At 40.3% G+C, this 23,116-nt stretch overlaps 1 protein-coding gene across 1 annotated transcript in view; it reads left to right on the top strand.

The window, feature by feature from the left end:
• CCDC73 (coiled-coil domain containing 73) overlaps positions 1-23,116 on the top strand; it is a 68,266-nt gene that overhangs the window by 18,680 nt on the left and 26,470 nt on the right. The window contains exons 9-12 of the mRNA XM_029583085.1: positions 737-816; positions 12,164-12,292; positions 15,775-15,834; positions 21,651-21,755. Of these exons, the coding sequence (XP_029438945.1) occupies positions 737-816; positions 12,164-12,292; positions 15,775-15,834; positions 21,651-21,755 (374 nt within the window). The remainder of the gene's footprint in view (positions 1-736; positions 817-12,163; positions 12,293-15,774; positions 15,835-21,650; positions 21,756-23,116) is intronic.

The raw sequence follows: 23,116 nt of genomic DNA, 5'->3' as shown, positions 1-23,116 counted from the left end.
ATTTTGGAGAAGGCCAACCAAACCGTGAGGTTTAAATAGTTTTCCCATTCCCTGGCAAATCATTGCGTGTACAAAATTGATCCACACAAAACAGTAAGTGCTAGGAGCACTCTCGGGGTGTGGTTCACTGCGTCTGGGCAGCATTGATATTCAGTGATGCCTGAAAACAATTGCCTGGGTAAATACCCCCAGGGGAGATATTTAGCCACTGAATGGCTTGGCTAGAAAGCTGGATAAACCTATCCGGCAGGGCATATTCAGCAGTCAGGTCACGCTGCTGACTATACCTGGCTATCTTAAAGTTCACCAGGTATGTGCATGTTGACACTGTACCAGAAAGTGACCTACTGAGGGGTGCCAGGCAAATCACTGACTGTACTGTGACCCTTTATACTCAGGAATTTAGAATTTATTAAAATGGGCACATTTCTATGTTTGTTGCAGTGCTGCAGCTAAGTCCAACGTCACAGTAATTCAGCAATCCCATTGCCTACTTCTTACTTCTAAATTTGATTGCTTATAGATCAGATATTTTTTACTAATTGCAAAGTTGGGAGCTCATTCTGAAAAACAGTAATTGCAAACTATTTTAATAACACACATATTTCAATGTTGCCTAAATGGCTATTGTTGTTGACGTATTTCTTGGTTCTGTCACCAATGACAGTATTTCTGTTAGTTTTAGACATTGTTTGCTTTGTATAGAGTATCATAGTTTTGGGGGATTTTTTTCCAGTGCAGGTAGTAATACAACTGAACCAGAAACTTACATCTGTAAATAAAAAAAGGGAGCATGAAATAGATCATCTACAGCAGGTATGTTTAACAGCAGGAAAATCTAATTGCAAACGGTTTCACTTGCAGATACAAGTGGATGTAGTAATGTGATTGCTGTGTTAGTGCACTTAGGGGCTGATGTAATAAAACATGAGTACAAACCATGAGCTAAATCTTAGCGCACATTTTTTAATTCACGGACTAAAAATTGAGTTCACTCCTGGTGCAGTAAGCTAATAGTATGCAGATTACACCAGCATTAAGGAAGCACACTAACCTAAAACTGAAAAGGCTTGATAGACGGGCATTAAGTAACAAAAGTGCGTCTCTTTGGGCCAGAATTGTTACCATTGTGCAATGCTTTCCGTTGTGCTGGCACAAGTCCCAAAATGTGAGTTAACTTTACTCCACCACTCACCCAAATTTCCAGTGTTAAAAAACATGAGTTAAGTCTTCAGGGCTTCAGTGCACTTCCCTGCACTGGGGAGTAATGGCTAATTCCATCCTTAACATGGGATTTGCATGGAAGGGCATTAATTTATGTGCACATTTCCTGTATGCCAAAATCCTTCGTAAATCATGAGTAAAGTTTAAATGCACAAAAATGTGGCCCAAACCTGAGTATGTGTGTGCTCAGCCTAGCCTACATCAGCCCCTAAGATATGTAGAAATAAAGAGCAGCAGACAATTTATAGGTAATTCCTACTGCTGTATTTACATATTGCATTTGTGACTAGTTTCCTAGAGTTAAGCTCCCTTCATCAGGTCCTTGAGATCAATACACATGCATTTAGTTAATTCAATAAAAAGGTATCCCTTGAAACCTGTTTTTTTAACCTGTATTTCTGCATACATAAGCAATCACTTGAAATTTAGGAGGTCTATAGATTTTCATGTGATTTTCAAAGGAGTTACACATGTAAATGTAACATACTATTACAGCAATTTTCAAAGCTATTTATTGGTGTTAAGTACACTTAACGCAGGTAAAACTATTTGAGAATTGTAGCAATTTTCAAAAGCATTTACATGTGTAAAACCCAGTTGTAAGCATGTAAATGCTTTTGAAAATCAGGCCCTTTAAATCTAAGATTTGAATGTCTATTGGAGCCTGTGTGTTGCTATATTACTACTAGTCAGTCTGTAATTAAATTGCTTGAATGTATGTGGTCTTTGGTTTCTAGATCAGTAGTTCCCAAACTGGGGGTAGTGTCTTTAAATGAAGTCTAGAGGAACAGGGCTGCTCTCCCTGCAGAGACCCCCACTTCAACTTGCAACCGGCAGTGGCAGCAGCAGTCAGCCCCCACTCATAGCACCGACCCCCCTCCTCCCGCACGGGCTTCCTGCGTCTGTAAGTGCGCACTGACTGCTGCCCCCATTACCAGCACTTCCCCACTGCCGTTGAGTAGGGGAAGGGGGGGTGTAGAGGTCTGCTAGGGGAGAGGAAGCCTGTTATTTTGTTTGGTCGGCCTCTGAGGTTGCATTGGATAAATGTTTGGGAAGTGCAGTAGTAAATCATTTTATATAGATACTGGTGGTTAGGTGGGCTTTGAATTTGCCCCTCTAATAGCCTAAAAGCTGTCTGCACATGGTAATTCAGAGGAAGGCAAAAGCCACTCTGCATCCATAGCCAATTCTACAGATCATGTAAACCTTCATGAGCTTTGCGGATCAACATGTTCACCATTTTCCCATATCCTTTTCTTATAAAATTGTTTTTTGAAGTTTATTATTATTGCGTGACTCTCTCCAAACAGAAGAATTCATAGCTCAGAAGTCAATGAAGTCTTTCCCCTTTCTTGCTTTAGGACCTGTACTGATTCAGAAGAAAACTGGATTCTTTGCATGTTGTTGTACCTTTTTATTGGACCACTGTAAGAATTATCCAGAGATGATGTGGAACGCAGCTGAAGAAAAGTGGCATCGCCAATTCTTATACAACATCAGTTCTGGAAAATTCTTCTGCTAGTTCAATAAAATGGCATCACAGCCGTTGCCCGTGGATCTATAAATTGTAAATGCAATCATTAGCCCTCACCTGCAAGGATCCAGCCACAAACTGTGACTGTAAACGGTAACCGTTACTCAACTACCATACATTGCATGTCCAACATTGTAAATGCAGCCTTGTTCTATGCTTATAATACTGTAAATGCCAACTTAGCCTGTTGTACATTTTGAACTCTATTGCTGGAAAAGTGAGAAATAAATGATCACAATGTTGATGAACCTGCAACGAATCTAGTTTGTTTTCGCAGGTGACGAGATCCGCAGCCACATCTCTTTCAAAAGAAAAACTGTCCAAATTTGGACAACCTTGTAGCATGCGTAAATTCCTTTCTTTCACGTTTTCCAGTAGTTGGGTGTTGGATCGGGGATTTTATTTTTACTCCAGATGTTTTGGATGTAATTATTCACTTTTCCAAACCATTGCCAGAGGCAGCGAGGACTGAATGCACAATGCCCGGGGAATCGTAGTATGTTTATCCTTTGTATTAGAGCAGACTAGACACACCTCTGCTAGCTCCCTTTGGCCCAGTATTGGGTGTTTCTCAAATTTAGGGAAGAATATAAGAAACCCTAGACTGACACATCTTTACCGGTCAAACAGTCTTCTTAAGCGTTTGCTCTGGCCTGGTTCCTCTCTCTGATTTGGTTCTTGTCCCCTGCCTAATTCCTGCTCTGCATTTGATCCTGGTTTCCTGTCTGGCAAGCCCTGGCAGGGAATGGTGGCTGCTACAGGCTGAAGGTTGCTTGCTCTGCCTTGAATGATAGCTGGCCGATTTGAAGCATGCGTGCCTAGCCAGAGTAAGTCCATGCTTGTGGTACATTAAAATGTAGGTAGAGCAGGTCATTTCTGCCTCAGAGGGTTTACAATGTAAGTTGGTACTTGAGGCAATGGAGGCTGAATTGACTTGCCCGAGGTCACAAGCAACATTTATTAGTAGAACTAATAACCCCTAGAAACTTTGGCTTCCAGATCCAACAGACCCTGCTCAAGAGTTGTATTTTCTTCTTTATTTTTGCAATATATAGGTTTCTATGTGCACATACAGTGCCTTGTAAAAGCCTTCAAATTTTTGTATATTTTTCACATTCTGCTGTCTAAAAAATACACACACGCAGGCAGGCAAACAGGCATTGTCTCTCACACTCTCACACACAGACAGGAAGGCACTCTCTCACACATACACACGTGCAGGCAGGCTCTCTCTCATACACGCATGCATGCCGGCAGGAAGGTACTCTCATTTTCAGCTGCAGTAGCCACCACAGGACGGGCTCCGTGGCAGCCTGAGCTGCTTCTTCTTGTGGCAGCCCAGCCAGACCTGTTTTTGGAGGCCTGCCACATGGGTTGCTTCCCTCTCTTCGGCTGTTGGCACCTGATGACGTCATGCAGGAGGAAGCGGCTTGAGGCAGGGTAAAGCTGTGATCCTCCAGAAGCAGGGAGGGTAAGTGAGGGGATTGTGGTAGCACTGGGGAAGCGACAGTGGAAAGGAGAAAATGTGCCATCCCACCTACTACCAGTAAGGCCTACAGTAGAAAGTTTGGGGGATCCAAGGCCCCTGTGTCGTTCCCCCCCCCCCCCCCCGTTCCAACGCCTATGTCCCCATTAATCTTGCCCCCATTATGTTCAGATGTTTTCTTATTTCTGTTTGCTGTTATTTTTATTTTATATATTACAGCCCATTAATAATTGTAGAATAGCTGTTTAATGCATAACCTTCAATCTAATTTGATAGTACTAAATCTATAGAAAACTTTATATTCACTGGCTCCAGAGAGATTCACCATCCTGTAACTATGTCCCAACACTGGACTGTGCATCTGATGGTGGTTGATAGCTTTCAAATAGAGAATTGACCCCAGGGGGGGGTGTCTCTTTTTTTTAAAACCTGACCTAGCTTTGTTCAGCTTGATCGTCTTGCCCAGTTCATCACTTGTATTTATGACATGGAGTTTGAAGCAGAGATGCCATGGATCTTCATTTGTTGCTTCTAAGAAACTCTCCCTTCTCGGGTGTCTTTATAACCCAGCCATTGGCACTCCAGTTTTCCTTAGCGGCCACAAACTGCAGCTTTTTTCAGAGCCCACTAGGCAAACAGCTTATTTCCTTCCCACAGGCATTGTTGTGTAGTGGCTGGGATCCCCCTGTTGGGACTGTGAAACATTGCTATTCAGCATTTCCTAAACGCGCTTTTAACTCGTGAGCAGAAGCCAGTTTGGGAACTGAACAGGTCCTCTGGGCGGCGGCGGTGCTGCTTTCAGTAAAGGAAAAAAAACCATTTTTTTTCTACTGAATTTTTTCCTGTTTTTGTTCGTTATAATAAATACTGATAAATTCCAGAGAAAAATAAAACTGAAAATGAAAGTCCCTAAAACTACTGTATTAGAAAGAAAACAACTCCGAAGTTTTCATCCACATTCCTTTAGACCTGATGTTAATCTGTTGATGTGCCATGGCATTCCTGCTCTTTATAAAATGTGCATTATTTGAAACAGGCAGCTTTAGTCATATTCTCATATAAGAATTATTTTGTTTATTCATTTATGTTTATTTCTGAATTTCAGCCTTCAGATTATCCTTAGTGTTCTTTTATAGCATTATTTGATTTTGTCCAGAGCAGTTGGACCACTGGTCCACGATAAGCTGGAATTCCAGTTTTGAGGAGAAAAGTTAAACAGACCAAATTTAGTTGCTAGATAAAACTCTTACCACAGGGGTACAGCACTTTGGCATCATGAAGAATTCTTGATACTGCCTGTGAGCAGCATTCATAACCTCTGCTGTTTCTCTGAGTAACCGTCAGAGCACTCAAGGAGAAAGAGATATTAAACAGACTTACCCTATACAAGGAAGGGAGGAGTGGGGCAGAAAAGGGCAGAACATTTATGACTCCAGGAACTATAAGTTGTAATTTAATGAGATCAAAGCGTACGCTATTTGTTTGCTCTACTAATAGATTTGAATGACGAGGTTAGACATGTACACATTCAAAGAATATAAAATGCTGAATGTCTAAAGTATGTCATGGAATTATTTAAAATTAGATTAAGAGATTGTCAAGTCTGTAAGAGAATGGAAGGCTGAAGAAATGTCCCGTCCCAGATTTTGCCAGGAATCTGCTCTTCTCTCTTAATCATTCTTTGCTGTTTTGAGTGTGTTACAATCATCATTTCATAGGAATCTGTTTAGCCTGATTCAGTATAGCTTATCTTAGTAATATCCAGACAATACCAGCTGTGATTTATATGCCATAGTGACCCTAACAAAGAGGAAGAGATATAGTTACATGGACCCCTGCAGACAAAAGTAGGAGATAATGTAGTGCTCTTTTTCTGCTGCAAACCCTATATTTAAATCAAGAGAGTTTACTTAGAAAGCACATTAAAAACTGGAAGGAAGAGGAATAATATGCAAAGAAAAGCTGCTTAAAGAATTTCCAGGTGCCTCTGGACATGTTGCTTGTGCACATTACAACCTATGAACTCCAGAAGGAAACTCTTTGGCACAATGCATGTATTAAGAAGGGCATTAGCAGTACATTTGAGAGACTAAGATCATACTCGCAAAATTAATCCATTTGGAGATATTATGCCATTAAATTTGTCTGAAAAAATACTTTTTCTGCTGATTAACACTGTTAGTGTAACTTTTGATACAGAGCGTTACAATAGTCTTAGACTACTCAATATAAAAGAGTATGTTAGCATTTCAAGATCTTTTTTCCCAGATATAGATGACTCTGTAAGAATCTGAGACGAAAAAACAGGACTAGACTATATTTGAAACCTGGTCTTGCATTGTCCGTTTTGCATCTACTTTTACTCCTAAAGAAGTATGTTTCTTAAGGATAAATTTCAACCCCAGCCTTCCAAATAATAGGAGGACTTTTTAAAGAATGGCTAGTCCTACTGATCCATAATGCTTCTGATTTTGATGGATGTAGTTTTAGTTTGTGTTCAGTTAACCAAGTATTTACGGCTACCAGACAATTGTTCAGTGCTTCCAACCTTTCAGACTGATCTGTGTATAGAAAAGTCACCAGCTGAAAAATGCAAAAGTGCAGCTGGTGCCAGAACTCTGAATAAGAGTCACAAGGGAAGGCAAGGTAAAGACTAAAAAGAATTGGCAACAACACCACAAGATAGTCATCTTATAGTGGAAAGCCATGACCCCCATTTTATTCTGTACATCTGTTTTGTTAAAAAGGAGCTAAACCATTTCAGAACTACTCCATTCACAGTTCCTATAGGCTCTGGAGGAGTATAGAATTATTCATTGTATCAGATGCTGCACCCATATCAAGAAGAACAAGCATAAATGACTGTCCATTCGAGAGGCCCTGGATACATATTTTTGAAGGCACGTGATTGCAGGAATTTGTTGATTGATGCATGTATTCTGCTATTGGAATCCATTTGAAGACCATCAATAAAAGCTCAGTCCTCACGTTCTGTGAAGTTGTAGGATCCCTGCACTTTCTTGTTTTTGATTTCCTGGAAGTCCATTTTCCTTCAGGGTTCTTATAGTTACAGAAAGATAAAGGAAGGGACTGCTCCTGGTGCCTCTATTGAGCTTTCCATGGCAGCTGAAATCCCTGCCCCTATATGCACGTCGTCTGCCAGTGCCTATCCGGCCATGATGAGAGGCAATTCATTGGTGGGTCACACCAAAGGGCCGTTCCAGGAAGCATGAGGATGCGGCATACTCTCTTCTTATTATTAAGGTCCTGTTTTCCTATGAATTATCAGCAGCAGTCTGTTGAATCATTGTTCTATTAATTATTGATGGCTAATGCAATTATTCCAATAATTTGGGGTTGTTGGAGATATTTTTCTATACAAGGTAGACATTTCCAATGTTTGGTACACATTGTTCCTCTTTCATAAAAAGAGATAGGCCTGGAATTTAGTAAAGAATTAAAAATAGGCCTACTAAGTGGTTGATCACTAAAAACAAAGACACTGTTAATCCAAGATCATAATGGGGAGTATATTGTTCATATACTGTGCCTTACTGAAATTTGGTTAGAGAATCTGTAGCGTTATATGCATGATATGGGCTTCCTATGACATGTCCATACGTAAACACATGACACAGGTTATGCACTGGAATTGATTTTCTCACTGGGTGGATGTTATGTGATAAATGAGTCAGTTTCAGCTTTCTCGGTGCCATGGTCTGCATTTTAATTTTTACTCACAGCATCCTTGAAGGTATACTTGATGGACCTTCCAAGAATTAAATCTTGATATATTGTTAGGAACTTTCCAAAAAATAAACTTGGAGCACCTAGCATTGGCACTAGTTACATTTCCTGATGACTTTTACGATTTAACTCTGGATGCACAAGTGGATTTGAGAATAGAAGCAGTAGTCACAGAAATTAAGTTATGAGAACAAAAGGCCTCCCTGGTTCCACAACTGCCTAAAAATGTTGAAAAGGGAAAATCACCACTTGGAACGTAAGTGGAAGAAACAAAAATGTGAAATGCCCCAAGTCTCTTTTGCCTTGTGTGTTTGTTTTGATTAGATTGTAAGCTTGTCTGAGAAGGGACTCTCTCTTGGGTGTTGTTTGTGCAGTGCTGCATACATCGAGTAGCGCTATAGAAGTGTTAAGTAGTAATAAAACCTTCCTTAAACATTCAAAATTGTAAAGCTAGTATTGACTTTTATAAGGCGGCTGTGAAGGAAGCTTAAGAGTTATACACGTTTTGCATCAGTGCTCTGATGGCAATGCAATGCTCTTCTGTTTCTCCGCTCTCTCCTTCTGACCATTTCTGGCGCTGCGGGGCAGCAGTACAATGACGACGCGGTTCTGAGAGGGGAGGAGCGGCGGTTGCGTCTAGGTGACGCCCATGGCTGCTTGAAAAGAGCCAGCCTGGCAGACAGCCGCCCTCTTTTACTCTGGCCAGCGTTTCCCACTTGGGGGAGGTTTTGTTATTAAAGCAGAATGTGTTGCTATATTATATTTAAAAATGCAAGAGTCTTGTGTTTCGGTACTTAGCATTTGGGTATGTGCATGTTGGCTGTTTTCCTATATTGTTAGGGTAGCTTGAACTGTTAGTCGCGGGCTGTTCCTGTAAATGTGATAAATATAACATAGATAGTACTGCATATTAGGGATGTGAACCGTTTTTCTGACAAATTATAATATCGTACGATATTTCTTAATTCGTCAAAAATTCGTGAATGATGAGAAACCATCGCATTTCCCATGAATTTGTCAAAAATCGTTTTTCCGATTAGTGCGTACTAACAAAAATAGCAAAAAGTAACAAAAATTAACAGTTTTCGTTAGTGCGCGCTAACAGGAGTTAGTGCGCACTGACTCCCGTTAGTGCGCACTAATCTGAAAAAACGAATTTTCACTAAAAAAAAATGCCGATCCGCAGGAAACAGATATTTTCCCGCAGCCACACGAACCCGATAGCAGGAACGATGGGGCACCTGATTCACATCCCTACTGCATATTAGTTTGACGAATGTGAATGTACTTGCTAACTTTGATGTAGCAGCTGGAGGGCAGATACCCGAGCCTTAGAGTTTTTTCTGGACATGGTGTAAGTGCAACACAGTCTGTGTCAGCAGCAGCCTGGTGCCTTGGCGGGGCATCGTTATGCCTCGGGAGGTGCGGTGCCTCTTGCTTGGGGACAAGATGGGGAGCTGGGTTAAGATGCTGGCAGAGGTGGGGTGTGGCCTGATTGTCTCTTACCATTTCAGCTCAGAGCCGGGTTAAGATGCTGCTTCCATCAAAATCGACTTTGATGATTTCGAATGTCAAGATTCTTCCCCCAGATTGTTTAGTACTAATTTCTTAGACTTTAATACAGTCACTGATGTGACTATACATAAGAGTATTTAAAGAAATGGAATCTTCAGACCCTATTTCATCAAAATTAGTTTCGAATTGGGATTTCTCTTGTATTCACAGGATATAGTAAAGAGCCTGGAGCTAGGATCTATTGCTTTAATATTTAAAGAAGCTTTTTTGGGAAAAAGAAAAATTGGATAATGATGATCTTGGTAATTATAGGCCGGTTTCTAACCTTCCCTTCATCTCAAAAGTAGTTGAAAAAGTAGTTTCCTTACAATTAGTCAATTTCTTAAAGAAGAGTAATGCTCTCCATGCCATGCAAGCTGGATTTAGACAAGGACATAGCACAGAAATGTGACTTCTTGCTGTGTCAAATGAGAACAGAGTACAGGCTGATGGAGGAAAAGATGCTCTCATTATTTTACATTAGTTTGATACCATGAACCAAGATATGCTCCCCCAACGTTTAACTGAATTGGAATAGCAAAAATGGTTTGGTTCTTTTTTAACAGATCAAACCTACAGGATTAAATGGGGAAAAAGCCTCAGTAATGTATACGCGTAGATCTCTTACAAAATAGCAGATACTGCAAGTACTTCTGAGCCATGGCCTAAAACCCATTTGCTTTTGTTTTTAAACAATATTTAAACTATATAAAAATACAAAATTTACCAAGTACAAAAATCCACTATGTATCAAGTAAAGACAAATTTTCCAAGCTTTTAACTGTGAAATGTCACTTTGGTTTTGAATTGAAATACAGTGCAACCATCCTTTTATATTGTTGTATTTCTGCGTATATGAGCTTATGTATGCTGAAAATGCCCTCAACATCACAGTTTATCTTTCTGTGTAATTAACAGACTGCGTGTGTGCATTTAGTAACAGATACAAAAAGAGGTTGAATTAAAACAAGTTTGAAACTTGTCAGTATTAGTGCCAGACATCAAGGCTTCTATGAACTGAAAATATCAAAACATAGAAATGACGGCAGAAGAAGACCAAATGGCCTATCCAGTCTGCCCAGCAAGCTTTCATACTTTTTTTTTTCCTCATACTTATCTGTTACTCTTGGCCCTTAGTAACTTTTGGTTCTATTTCCCTTCCATCCCCGCCATTAATGTAGAGAGCAGTGCTGGAACTGCATCTAAGTGAAGTACCTAGTTTAATTGGTTAGGGGTAGTAACCGCCACAATAAGCAAGCTACTCCCACGCTTATTTGTTTACCCAGCCTGTGCAATTCAGTCCTTGTTGGTTGTTGTCTGAATATACATCCACTTTTCTTCATTCCCCCTGCCGTTGAAGCAGAGAACTATGCTGGATATGCATTGAAAGTGAAGTATCATGCTTAATTGATTCGGGGTAGTAACCGGTGTAACAAGCAAGCTACACCCATGCTAATTTGTTAACCCAGACTATGTAATTCAGTCCTTGTTGTTATTGTCTGAATATAAATCATCTTTTCTTCATTCCCCCCTTCCATTGACGCAGAGAGTTACGCTGGATATGCATTGAAAGTGAAGTATCAGGCTTATTTGGTTTGGGTAGTAACCGCCGTAACAAGCAAGCTACTCCCTGCTTTTTCGTGAATACAAATCCTTTTTTCCACATTTCCTCTTGCTGTTGAAGCATAGAGCAATGTTGGAGTTGCATTAACCGTGTGTATGTTTATTGAATAAGGGTATTATCTCCAGGTAGTAGAGGTCTTTCCCGCAAGCCTCCCTCTCTTCCTTCACATCCTCTAGACTTTATGGATCCACAGGGCATTAATGCCTTCTCTTCCAGTTGTGGAATACCAGCAGTTGCAGCCTTCCATAAAATACATCCCAAGTCTTTGTAGCAGGATTATGATTCACCACATTTTTGAAGAATCAAACATTCCACTCTGACTTCACCCTTCCTTTCCCTCCTGTTCACTTCAGGACAGGAGGAAGGGAGGATGGTGTAACAACATGAGGAGAGGCTTCCCTGCAAACCCTTTGTGAGGGGAGGGGCTGAGCAGGAGCAGAGAAAGAGAGAGCTGAGACTGAATGCAGACAGGCACCCCTGTAGCTTTCTTCAGAAGATTGAATTAAGAGGTGGGAGATTTGCAGGAATGTTGATTCTGTGGTAGGTTGTCAATTATGCGTCAGCAAGCTAATTATGCGGTTTCCCTCATGACTATACAATTGTGGGAGCCTAAGGGCACTGACTATAACAGTACTAGTAATTAGGCAATTTCTTCTCCACTAGCAGAATCTCAACTGAATATTTTGAAAATTCATCCATGCTTAAAGTTATTATAACCAGTAAGGGTGATGCATGAAAAATTAAAACATTTAAATACAATTAAAAAGGAAAATGGAAAAAAAGCATTGGTGGAACCAGCAGACTGACAGTTTGAAGTGTCTTTAACATTATGTGTTTGGTTTTACTTTCCTCTGAGAATTGCTGGTGTTTTCATACTTTTTTTTTTTTTTTTTACTAAGAACACAAGTCCTTTTGGTCTGTGAGATTAGTCTGTGTTTTGAATTGCAGTGGTGACATTCAATTAACTATCAAATTCATGTTTTCCTGTGTGAAGGAACTGAAGAAACTTACTACAGACTTGTTAAAGTCCAAGGTCGCATGTCAACAGAGGGAAGGAGAAGAAAACATCAATCTTATAGAAAAGGAACAGAAGCTGCAAGAGCTACAGCAAAAGCTCCAAATGGTAATCAAGCGAATGCTTACATACTACTAGCTAACATGTTCTCATTGTTTACTATGAGAAAAAATAATTGCTCAAAAGGATACCTCATGACAAAGTGCTGCAAGTTCATATAATCCGAAAAGGGCCAAGCTTTCCCCAACTCGGGGAGGCTTAATTCACCCAAATTCTGTATTCTTTAAGTGATGTCATTTTAGTATTTGATTTTGTTTGCACGTGTTCATTCAATATCTGACATATGTTTTATGGTTTTGATGACCTGTTATTTTATGTGCTACTTTATATTTTAATGTATGGTAGCTGTATTTCACTTTGAGCCCAAGTTGGATAGGTGATCAGCTAGTTAAATATACCAGGAGTTTTTAAAATATTTATTTATTTGGGGTAGATTTTCAAAGGGTTGCGCGCGTAAGATATGCGTGCAACCCCCGAAAACCTCCCCCTGCCTCCCCCTGAGCACGCTGAGCAAGCCTCAGGACACGCGTAAGTCCAGGGGCTTGCAAAAGGGGGCGTTCCATGGGCGGGGCTGGGGGCGGGGCACTGGCCCGGGGGCGGGACCGAGGCCTCTGGCACAGCCGCCCTGCCGGGGGATGGAGAGCAGGCGCGCGCAAGTTACGCCTGCCCGGAGGCAGGCAATACTTCTTCGATAAAGGTTAGGAGGGGGATTTAGGTAGGGCTGGGGGGTGGGTTAGATAGGGGAAGGGAGGGGAAGGTGGGGGGAGGCGGATGGAAAGTTCCCTCTGAGGCCGCTCCGATTTCGGAGCGGCCTCGGAGGGAACGGAGGCAGGCTGCTCAGCTCGGCGCGCGCAGGTTGCACAATTGTGCAACCCCTGCACGCGCTGACCCTGGATTTTATAACATGTGCGAGGCAGCGCGCGTATGGTATAAAATTGGGCGTAAATTTGTTCGCACTGGGTTGCGCGAATAAATCTACGCCCGCACGCATGTTATAAAATCTGGCCCTTAGTAAATAAAAATAAGCAGATCCTATGTTGAAAAATATGTCTCAGAAAGTATCTCGGGAAAACCAAATAAACTTCCTTTACACAGCCTCCGCTCAGAGTCGCATAGTACATTAATTTCATTATGTATGATCACCATTGTCCATTTCCCAGCAGTTGCATAAGCTTAAGCCTCAAGCAGTAATAAATATAGAAGTGTCCGAAGGGTGCTGGAAGCAAATACAAGTTGGATAGGTGATCAGCTAGTTAAATATGCCAGGAGTTTTTAAAATATTTATTTATTTGGGGTAGATTTTCAAAGGGTTGCGCGCGTAAGATATGGTGCAACCCCCGAAAACCTCCCCCTGCCTCCCCCTGAGCACGCCGAGCAAGCCTCGGGACACGCGTAAGTCCAGGGGCTTGCAAAAGGGGGCGTTCCATGGGCGGGGCTGGGGGCGGGGCACTGGCCCGGGGGCGGGACCGAGGCCTCTGGCACAGCCGCCCTGCCGGGGGATGGAGAGCAGGCGCGCGCAAGTTACGCCTGCCCGGAGGCAGGCAATACTTCTTCGATAAAGGTTAGGAGGGGGATTTAGGTAGGGCTGGGGGGTGGGTTAGATAGGGGAAGGGAGGGGAAGGTGGGGGGAGGCGGATGGAAAGTTCCCTCTGAGGCCGCTCCGATTTCGGAGCGGCCTCGGAGGGAACGGAGGCAGGCTGCTCAGCTCGGCGCGCGCAGGTTGCACAATTGTGCAACCCCTGCACGCGCTGACCCTGGATTTTATAACATGTGCGAGGTATTGGGCTGAATGGGCGTTTGCATGCATGTCTGTGGGTGGAATGTGGGTAGCAGTAAAGGAATACGCACGCTCTCTCTTACTACTACACTCTCTAAATATCTTTTTTTCAGGCCATAACAAATATTTTCTTCGTGAAATATTAACCACAGTTCTCCTTAAAGAGGTTAACAAGAATTTGCGTGAATGAATCTTTATATGCAATGTAGCAAATAAACCTTATTTCAAAGCAAGGAAGTGGTAAGGTTTTGAATATAGTCTACAAAGCAATGGAGCAGTTGTCCAGTTCTGAATTTACCAAGCCAAATAGACATCTGTTATGAGTAGAGTTTTCAATTCTAAACATTATTACTCTTGTACACAGCAAGACGATTTGGAAAACAGTTAACAAGTTTGTAATAATATTTTATTTCCTTTGTCTGCTTGTGTTAGTGTTTTGAAATCACTGTCATGCTGCCATCTTTCTTTGACAATTTGTTGAATGTTTTTTTGAAATCTGCAAGAATAGAGTTAAGAGGAGGGGTTAAAATCAAAATAAGCAGGAATACAAGGTATATCAAAATGAAAGGAGCTACAAGATAGGCTGGATGACTTGTGTCTGAATTTTGCTAAGATCTATGAAGAATTACTTTAATGATTTATTCAGACCTGTCAATGACTATTGCCTTTTCTCAGCATTATTTAAAGTCATCTACCTCATTTGTAGTTATTTAGCTGTTATAAAACCCTAAAATCCAAAGAACAAACCACATAGGTAGAAACAATATGAAAAATCACAAAAAAATCTACCCACTATATCATGTTGAGCATAAACTGCAATTTATAAATATAAATTAATTGGCCTTCATGAAGAAACATGAATTAAGGCAATAAATCACCTTTATAGCATTGGTTGCATAAAAATATAATCATCGGTCATATAATGTTCACGTTTCTCTTAGAACAAATAAATGTCCAATTCCCCAGTAGGAGTCTAGCAAATATTATCTGAATAGACTGGCTTAGATGAGAATGGAAAATGTCCACATTAATAACGCAATATTCATCTTCTCAAACCCGACACAACGGGCATGTTTTGAAAATCCTCTGTCTCAAGACTAAAAGACTCTCTTAAAAAAAAAAAAAAAAAAAAAAAGCTACTCATTCCCATTCAGCCAACCACCTCTCACTGCATGTCAAGCTCCCATAGGATAATATCCCCAAATTGTAATCAATCACATGGCTATATAGAAATAATTATTGGTTTATCGTCACATTCACAGTAATACTGCATCATTTACTACGAATAAATAAAGCATAAACTGTATAGTCCATCAAAAAATCTCACTCATGATTGAAAAACTACTGTAGCTGGTACATTAGCATATACTGTGCCAAGCGATTTCTTCATTCACTCCCTTGAGTTGAAAATCCAGTACTGTTCCTTTTTATTTAAAAGTGCTTCCCTGTACCATCTCTATTCAATAATGTGAATATTATATGACTGATGATTATATTTTTATGAGACTAATGCTATAAAGGTGGTTTATTGCCTTGCATCGTGATTCTATATGATGGCTGATTAATTTATGTTTATAAATTGCAGTTTATGTTGAATGTGATAGAGTTTGTAGATTTTGTTTTTGTGATTTTTCATACAGTTCTGAAATCCATTCACAGTTTGCTTATGTTAGAAAATGGAATATAGAACAATTGTATCAGAGATTGTTGCATTACTACCTAGAGATTTTATTTCTCGTTATTTGAACTTCAGGAGACTGAAATAAATAAAATGCTGAGTGACGAAAATGTGCACATCAAAGGAGAAAAACAGGTAAAGAGTGCACCTATCTAGTAATATTTTCAATAAATATATACAGTGTGTTAGATTAAAATAACACAAGACATCCAAGTCCAGACTTCTTTTGGTTGCCTTTCAGCTCTCAACATGATAATCCAAACTCTACAAGTTAGGTAAATTCTATATCCGTAACAAATATTTCTTGCTGACCCCATTTCTTGGAACTGCTGGATTTGCCCATTTCTCTCGCATGTATCTATAGGGCTAGGACCAAAGGGATACTTAGCTGTACAGAGAGGTATAATCCACAGGAAAAAGTTGGTGATGATGCCCCTGTACAGATTGTTGGTGATGCCTCACATATGGTATCGTATTCAGTTCCGGAGACGTTTCTCAAAGGATAGCGATAGGTTTGAATTTAGAGTAGGTCCCTAAATTATTCCAGAACCAACTTAATTTATTTATTTTATTTAATTTAATGAGTTTTTATATATCGTCATTCGGTAAAGCCATCACAACGGTTTACAAAAGCTCAAATGCAGGATTTTTAACAATTGAGCAAAAAGGGATAACAGGAAGTATATTAAACAAAGGAGAGATATTCAATTACAAAGATATTAACTGGCATTTGCACTACAGGTTGCACTAAGGGGTGCACAAAGGGGAGGGCCACTTTAAGGCATACTTTTGTAAACAAGCATTTCGAACTGGCAGAGTAAGTTGGTTAATTAGTCTGGGTGATACTTAATATTAACAACTTTTAAGTGCATGGAGAGGATAGGAAGTTGAGCCCATAGGATAAAGAGTTTATTAACTTTCTGTACTGCATTGTTTAGATCAAATGTGCTCACATTGCTTCATTGCTTGCACCAGTCCTGTTAATGTCATGTTTTTATTTTTGTATTTTGGTTTGTAATGATTTTATTATGAATATCGCTGGTTTAACCTGCTGTAAACTTTGCAGCTAGTGGGTAATATGTTTTTAATAATAATAAACTGTCTGTAAAGTCTGTTATCTGTAAAGCCTGTTGCTAAATTATTGTTGATTGTAAACCGCGGTGATGTATCTTCTTACATACTGCGGTATATAAAAATCTCTAAATAAAATAAATAAATAAATAAATAAATAATAATAATAATAATAACCAAAACGGTGCATCAAAAGACAAATGAGATGAAACTGAAGGACTTAAATATGTATACCCTAGAGAAGAGGAGAAAAATGGCAGATATGAATCAGACTTTCAAGAACCTGAAAGATATTAATAATGCACAAGAAAGAAAGCTTTTCCAATGGAAAGGAAGCGGTAGTGCTAGGGGTTATGATATGAAGCTACAAGAGGGTAGACTCAGGAACGTCAGGAATTCATTTTCACTGAAAAGGTGGTGGATGCCTGGAATATCCTCCTGGAGGAAGCGGTGGAGACAAAAGTGGCAATGGAAGACAAGAAGACATGGGATGAACAAGAGAACAGTAATGAAACACTGGAGTAACCTGCACAGTGTGGCAGTTACAGCCCTAAGAGAAGACAAGGAGTAGCCTGTACAGAAGCGCAGGTACTACCTTTCACAGAAGGCACGGGGGTAACCTTTATGGAGCAGCATTTACAGCCCTGAAACAGAAGGCAAGGAGGTAAACCTGCACAGTGGCAGTTAACAACCCTAAACACCTTGCTGAGCAGACTGGATGAGCCATTTTAGTCTTTATCTGCTGTAGTATATTATGCTACTATGAAAAGGGATGATGAGGTTTTTGCTGAGTGAAATGAGACAGTTAATGTATTTTGCAGCTTGATGTTGGCTGGGCCAGAATGCTGCTTAAAATGCTATAGACCGGTGAGCCTGACTTCAATGCCAGGAAAAATCGTGGAAACTATTCTAAAGAACAAAATCACAGAATGCATAGATAGACATGGTTTAATGGGACACAGCCAGGATGGATTTACCCAAGGCAAGTCTTGCCTCACAAATCTACGAATTTTTTTGAAGAGGTTAATAAACATGTGGATAAAGGTGAACCGGTAGATGTGGAGCATTTGGATTTTCAGAAGATGTTTGACAAAGTCCTTCATGAGAGGCTTCTAAGAAAATTAAAACGTCATGGGATAGGAGGCAATGTACTTTTGTGGATTGCAAACTGGTTAAAAGACAGGAAACATAGAATAAGATTACATGGTCAGTTTTCTCAATGGAGAGAGGTAAACAGTGGAGTGCCTTAGGGAGTTGTACTTGGACCGGTGCTTTTTACAGTATTTATAAATAATCTGGAAAGGGGGACAACGAGTGAGGTGATCAGATTTCAGATGACACAAAGTTATTCAGAGTAGTTAAATCACAAGCAGATTGTGATAAATTGCAGGAGGACCTTGCGAGAGTGGAAGATGGGGCATCCAAATGATAGATGAAATAGAATGTGGACCAGTGCAAGGTAAGTGCATGTAGGGAAAAATAACCCATGCTATTTGGCTTCATGTTAGGAATTACCACCCAGGAATAAGATCTGGGCGTCAAAGTTGATATTACATTGAAATCATCGGCTCAGTGTGCGGCGGCAGTCAAAAAAGCAAACAGAATGTTAGGAATTATTAGGAAGGGAATGTGAATAAAACGGAAAATGCCATAATGCCTCTGTATCGCTCCATGGTGAGACCGTACCTTGAGTACTGTGTACAATTCTGGTTGCAGCATTTCAAAAAAGATTTAGATGCACTGGAGAAGGTACAGATAAATGATAAAGGGTATGGAACGACTATCTTATGAGGAAGGACTACAGAGGTTAGTGCTGTTCAGCTTGAAGAAGAGACGGCTGAGGTGGGATAGGATGGAAGTCTGCAAAATCATGAGAGGACTTCAATGGGTAAATGTGAATTAATTGTTTACCCTTTCACATAATAGACTAGGGAGCAATCCATGAAGTTAGCAAGTAGCACATTTAAAACATATTAGAGAATGGCTTTTTTTTTTCAATAAATACACAATTAAGCTCTGGAATTTGTTGCCAGAGGATGTGGTTAAGGCAGTTAGCTTAGCTGGGTTTAAAAAAGGTTTGGACAAGTTTCTGGAGGAGAAATCCACAAACTGCTATTAGTCAAGCTGACTTAGGGAATAGCCACTGCTTACTACTGGCATTATTAGCATGGGATCTATTTAATGTTTGGGTACTTACCAGATACTTGTATCCTGGATTGGCAGGATTCTGGGCTTGATGGACCCTTGATCTGACCCAGTATGGCAACTTCTTATGTTCTTATACCCCTATTTGGCTTATTTATTCTTATTCAGACTCCCCTGTAGCTTCCGTTCCAGGTTTGAATAGCAAATATTTTTGTTCGCTGAACTGCCTTAATTGATATTTGCTTCTGGCTGACTCCTAGTGATGAAATGTGGGAAGTGATTTTGTTTTTATTTGTTACAGCAGTTTCTTCCTCTTCCTTTAGGCGTTCAGCTCAATCAGCTCAGACTGTACTGGGGCAGTGGTGCCGTAAGCCTTCACAATTCCCTCATTTTTAATCTTTGCCCCATCTAAGTGAACAGCAACAATCCTTGGCCAGAGGGCTTAGGCCATGACTCCCTGAATCTCCTCCTAAGGGTTGGGAACACTGTCTCTGCAGCAAAAGTAAAGCTTTTTTCATGGACTCTTAAATGGAAAGTAATGCGATATGTCTTTCGTCCAGAAAAATAATTGCATGACTCTACATATTAAGTGATAAGGGCTTGTTTTATTAAATAAAACAGGGAAGTGCATATTCAGGATGCTTAGATACCATGTAGACCCTTTCTAGTCTTCTGAAATTAAGAACGGAAAACCCGCCATAGTGGGTCAGACTAAGGGTACATCAAGCCCAGTGTCCAATTCATGTCACAAGTACCTGGCAAGATCCCAACTATTAGACAGACCGTTGAATAGTGCCCATCAATACAGAAAATAAAAGCACAGACACGGCCACTGGCAAATCTAAACTCCCTGGCAGATGGTGGTACTCGTAAGGGAAACCAGCAGGAGGGTGGAGAGAGACTCAACCCACAGTCTTAAATGTCCAAAAACAAAAGATGTGTTGCACATAGGTGGTAATAACCAAGTACTTCTAGTTTTTGGGGTTTTTTTTTGATACAACATAAACAGCATTGGACCTTTGAATTAGGAACCCTCTCACTTAGGGGTCTTAAGGAGATGAAATGGTTTTGCCTTTGTTTGACTTTTTAACCGTTATTTTCAGTTTGCACTTTGACTGCATTTCCCTTGTCTTGAGGACGTTATTTAGGGTGTGGCTTTTGATTGGCTGGCCTCTTGGTGTGCTTTTTCTCTTCATAATATCCACCGCTTGGCACTTACTTCCTCTGCAGTCTCTCTATGACCTGTAAAGTGTTTAGGCTTAGGTTTGTTTTGTATTTATCCTTCTGGTTGCTGCTGTTGGCCTTTTTGGCATCTGTTTGTTTGAATTCTAGCTTACTTTATTGTGTATTTCAGAAACTGTTTGCAAGGCCCCTTTGCTGGTCATTTCTGTCTCTCCCAATGCAGCTCCCACCAAAACGCAGCCAGGGTGGGGGGACTGACTTAACAGTTGTGTTTAATGTTGAATATTTGGACTTCTGCTTTTGAACAACACTTAGTATTAAAAGCACTGTGTTATTAACACCTATCAAGAAAAAAAAGAATTACTAGTACTTGCTTATCAAGCATCAACTTTGCATCTTGTGGTGTCCTAAGACCCAGATCTAGAGGCTCCTCACGAGGGACCATCTCTGGGCCTTCCTCAGTGGTGCCTGCAAGCTGGATGCAGACTCCTACTGACACACTTTAGAAACTCCCATGCTGAGACTTTCTTGTAAACAACAGCTCTGTGGGAACTGCTCCCTGCAAGGCGGCCCTCCAATGACCCACAAGAAAATCCTGTTTCTCCAAAACACTAAAGAAGCCTCTTTGTCAGACCAGAAGTGTGGTACTAACTTTCCTCATCTTTAGAATATCTCAGAAGTCCACTCTTGGACCCCAAGACATCTCCCTCATCCCAAGGGCCTCAGAATCCCACCTTTGGGTCACCCTCTCAGGATGGGAGAAAAGGGGAAGGAACTCTCTTGGTGAGTAGGGACTGCCAACTGCTTCCAGATTTTCAGGACAGGCTGATCCAGTCCTGGTATTACCCCCACTGCCTGCACAGACTTGTAAATCTGGTGTCCCTATTGATTTACCTAAGAAAGGCAAGACTACAAGACCGTGCAGGCAGTGGGGTAAAACCAGGACTGGATCAGCCTGTCCTGAAAATCTGGAGCCAGTTGGCAACCTTATTGATAATTGAGAACCTTAAAAGACTGAGCCATATGGGCTGATGAGTTTTGTGAAAGCACTGGGAGCAGAAAGAAACCTCCCATTGGGAACTGTCAGATGCATCACTATGTTCCTCCTCCTTTCTAGGATCTCATCTACCAGGGTCTATGGAGACATTAAAGTCAGAGCTAAGGGACACTGAATAAGCTTGGTTAATAAACTCTTCCAACAAAGTTCTTTTTCTCTCTGCAACTGCAAGTATCAAATAGAAATGCATAAGTAAGTTTCTGGTTTTAATGCACTTAATACTTGCGGAAGCAGCTATTTGTAATTAGGTATCTGAGACAGATCTTAAAGTCAAATTTCACTTACTCTGTTTTTTAAGATAACCTACGTCACCCATCTGATTGTAATACATAATGCAAAATTAATTTATTATGTTTTCATACTTCATTAAGCTTCCTGGGACTGCACTTAAATCTAAGGAAATGTTTACTAGATAAGCAAGTTCACTATAATAATGATCACTGTAACAAACTTCCACTATGGGTAATTAAGGGTTGGGATTTTTTTTTTTTTTAAGGAAATCATGCGTTCTCTGCAACATGTGCAAGAGTTGCTTCAGCGACAGACCCAAGCAATGGTCAGAGTGGAAACACAGTTCAGTGCCCTGAAAGAAGACTACCAGGTCAGATATTTCTTAATTAGTCTATTTTTTTATCTTCTTCGGAAAAGACAAACTTTTAAGATGGAATCATTTTTGTAAGACAGAATGCAGAAAGGAAGTAGAACAAATAGAGAGACTGAATTACCAGCACACACAGAATGGGGGAAAAGTCTTAGAACAAGCACAACGTTTGTGTAAAAATATCCAAGTTGCTTTGCTTAGAGTTGATACCTTTCATTAGCAAGAATAACATTTTTACATTGCAAGCTTTTGGGCTATTAAGGTTCTGTCCTCAGTCCCAACAAACGCATCTTAAAAAGATATGTTGGTCTTGTGTTCTGTTTGTTTTTTAAACAAAGTATTTTTGTAGCCTGCGGATATCTTTCTGCAACATATGCATTCTTTGTAAATTAAGAATATAAATTATGGACATCTTCTGTGCTCGACTCTTCTTCTCAATCAATTAAGACCCAAAGAAGTAAAACTTTTACTGCATTTCTCTCACAAGATACAGAATATAAATGGTGGGCAGCTAGAAAGCTGCCACATGTCCAAAGAGAATCATTAAACGATGTCTATCCAAATGGATTTGACATTATTTGCAGCTAAAGAGTGAAGAGGAGAGGAATTTCTTTTCCAACAAATACTTTTACACCTTTCCTGTGGTTCTGAGGTGGTTCTAAGGAAATAAAGGAAAAGCTTATAAATACAATTCTTCATGCCGTTACTTATATTTGTAGTAGTACCAAAACAAAATGGAACCCCAAGAGTGAAAATAACAAAATTCAAAACACAAACTATATCCATCCTAATTTTTAGCAAAAAAAATTCCATATAGTGTATTATATGTCCATCATAAGAAGACAGAGTTGGACTGTGTTCATCAAAATTTCCATCCAACAATGCCTGAATGTTTAATCATAGGTCATCGTGTCCACAATCATTTTTTGTCTCGATTTTTTAAAGCATATCAAATATATATCAATCCCAACTTTGAAAACAACTTATTTATGAAGTGAGGAGCGATTCTATAGGCAGATCGAGTAAGTCCGTTGAGACTGAGGGAGTCTCAGCTCACGCCACCAATGAGGGTTGTCAAAGTTGGGACTAATATGAGCTTCATGAAAGATATTTTATGCGCATTAAAAAATGATTAGGGTCACTGTGGAAGGGCTGTAAGAGAGGTACAGAGTATGAGCCCTGCGGAAGGATGTAAGACCATGCACCAGGCAGGGGGGCCTTAAATCCAGCCACTGGGAGTCAGGGTTGCATGAGAAGGACCTGGGACTGGTGCAGAGGAGTGGGCAGAATCATCAACCCAGGTCCCTTCACATTATACTGTCACTTTACAAATAGAAATCATAAGGCTTGCACAGTACATT

This window comes from Rhinatrema bivittatum, chromosome 17 (genome assembly GCF_901001135.1).
Source record: "Rhinatrema bivittatum chromosome 17, aRhiBiv1.1, whole genome shotgun sequence".
Taxonomy (NCBI): Eukaryota; Metazoa; Chordata; class Amphibia; order Gymnophiona; family Rhinatrematidae; genus Rhinatrema; species Rhinatrema bivittatum.
The sequence above is the reverse complement of the archived record's forward strand: the minus strand, read 5'-3'. Positions and strand labels throughout refer to the sequence as shown.